Source organism: Cynoglossus semilaevis, chromosome 9 (assembly GCF_000523025.1).
Source record: "Cynoglossus semilaevis isolate Cse_v1.0 chromosome 9, Cse_v1.0, whole genome shotgun sequence".
NCBI lineage: Eukaryota > Metazoa > Chordata > Actinopteri > Pleuronectiformes > Cynoglossidae > Cynoglossus > Cynoglossus semilaevis.
In genome coordinates this window covers 16,489,603-16,491,131 of record NC_024315.1, presented here as the reverse complement: position 1 = coordinate 16,491,131, position 1,529 = coordinate 16,489,603, and the positions used below count along the sequence as shown (strand labels likewise).

The window sequence follows — 1,529 nt, the reverse complement described above, 5'->3', positions numbered from 1 at the left end:
CATGTGTTTAAGAAGAAATGAAGACAAATTACTGCTGAGGAAGATGAAGTTCAAAGAGAGAGGGAAGCACTGGAGACTGGGTGTTGCTATGGAGACACGTGTGTGTGTTTACCTGGTGCAGCTGTACTTGTGGGGACGTCTTACTGGTACTCACTGAGTGAGAGGACATTCAGAGGTTTATATTTAGTTTGGAGTAAGCATTAGAATTAGGTTCAGACTAAAGTCAGGGTAAAAATTAAGATTACAAAAATATGAGTAACATTGGGGAATTTTAGGAATGCTCACAGGACACAGATGCTTCAGGGCCTGATGAAGCAGAATTATTTTTATTTTTTAACATTAGGTTATAGAACAGGAGTGATCTGTGTCTGGTTGACCCTGATGACCCTGACCCTTATGGCTGATCAGGTCTTATTTCTGATGTACTGCAGGGTGATAGTTAAAATAAAAACGTCAACTACTGTAAAGTAATGTAGTATCTGTTTCAACTGAAATACAGGGACAAATCAAAATCCTCCTTTTTAAGGATCATGTGAAGAAAACGCAGCTCATCTCTCAGGGGAGAAACGCAGCATGACATTGACATCGCTGACATTAACTCCTGCTTGCATAAATATTGTTCAAACGTCACATGAGCCAGCTTCCAACTGCACGTGCTGTGCGCACGGCATTGCCAAAGAGAGAGGAGGCGCTGGAGAGTGCGCATGATCCATCGTGTAGAGAGAGAGAGAGAGCTTTTCAAGTTAGACTCTAAAACTGTTCTAATGATGTGACAGACTGATTACGATTTAATTGCAGGGTTTTTTAATGTAAAGATAACTGAAGAGATTTAAAGTAGTCCATGCTCCAGACAGAGGCAGAGCAGCTTTGTTCGACTGTTTCAGCACTGGACAGTTCTCTGCTCACAGCCTCAGTTGTGACACGCGTGTCAGGAACACAGCATCCTTCAGATCATCTGCTGAAGGTGGAGGAACACAGCAGACGGAGAACATGGCAGACTCCCCAAAGCCTCCCCCTAACTAGTGCTCCCTCAGGCCGAGCTTCGAGAGATGACCATCCCGGAGTTCCTGCTGGAAGTGTCCATTGTCATCGTAGCTGTCGTCTCCTTGTTGGGCAACTTGTCGGTGCTGCTATGCTTCACCCAGAGCGCAGAGCTGAGATCCCACACTCCCGGACTCTTCATGCTGAACCTCTGCTTCTCCAATGTACTCCTCGCTGTCGTCAACATGCCCTCCACTTTTCTCAGTGTGGCCGAAAGCGCAAAGCCTTTTGGGCAACTTTTCTGTCAGACTGTGAGTTTCGCTGAGACTTTTCTCACAACCAACGCCATGTTGAGCATGGCCGCTCTGAGCATGGACCGCTGGGTGGCCGTGGTGTTTCCTCTCAGTTACTCCAGCAAGATGCGCTACAGGGACGCTCTCCTGATCGTCGCGTACTCGTGGATGCACTCCCTGAGCTTTTCTCTGACCCAGCTGCTGATGGACTGGGGCGGATACAGCCACACGTACGCCTCGTGTACTGTTCACCTG

The 1,529-nt window shown here is 47.3% G+C and overlaps 1 protein-coding gene across 1 annotated transcript in view; it reads left to right on the top strand.

The window, feature by feature from the left end:
* The window catches only part of gpr78a (G protein-coupled receptor 78a), a 9,039-nt gene that overhangs the window by 3,453 nt on the left and 4,057 nt on the right, over positions 1 to 1,529 (top strand). Inside the window, exon 2 of the mRNA XM_025058638.1 lies at positions 885 to 1,526. Within this exon, the coding sequence (XP_024914406.1) occupies positions 1,050 to 1,526 (477 nt within the window). The 5' untranslated portion in view covers positions 885 to 1,049. The remainder of the gene's footprint in view (positions 1 to 884; positions 1,527 to 1,529) is intronic.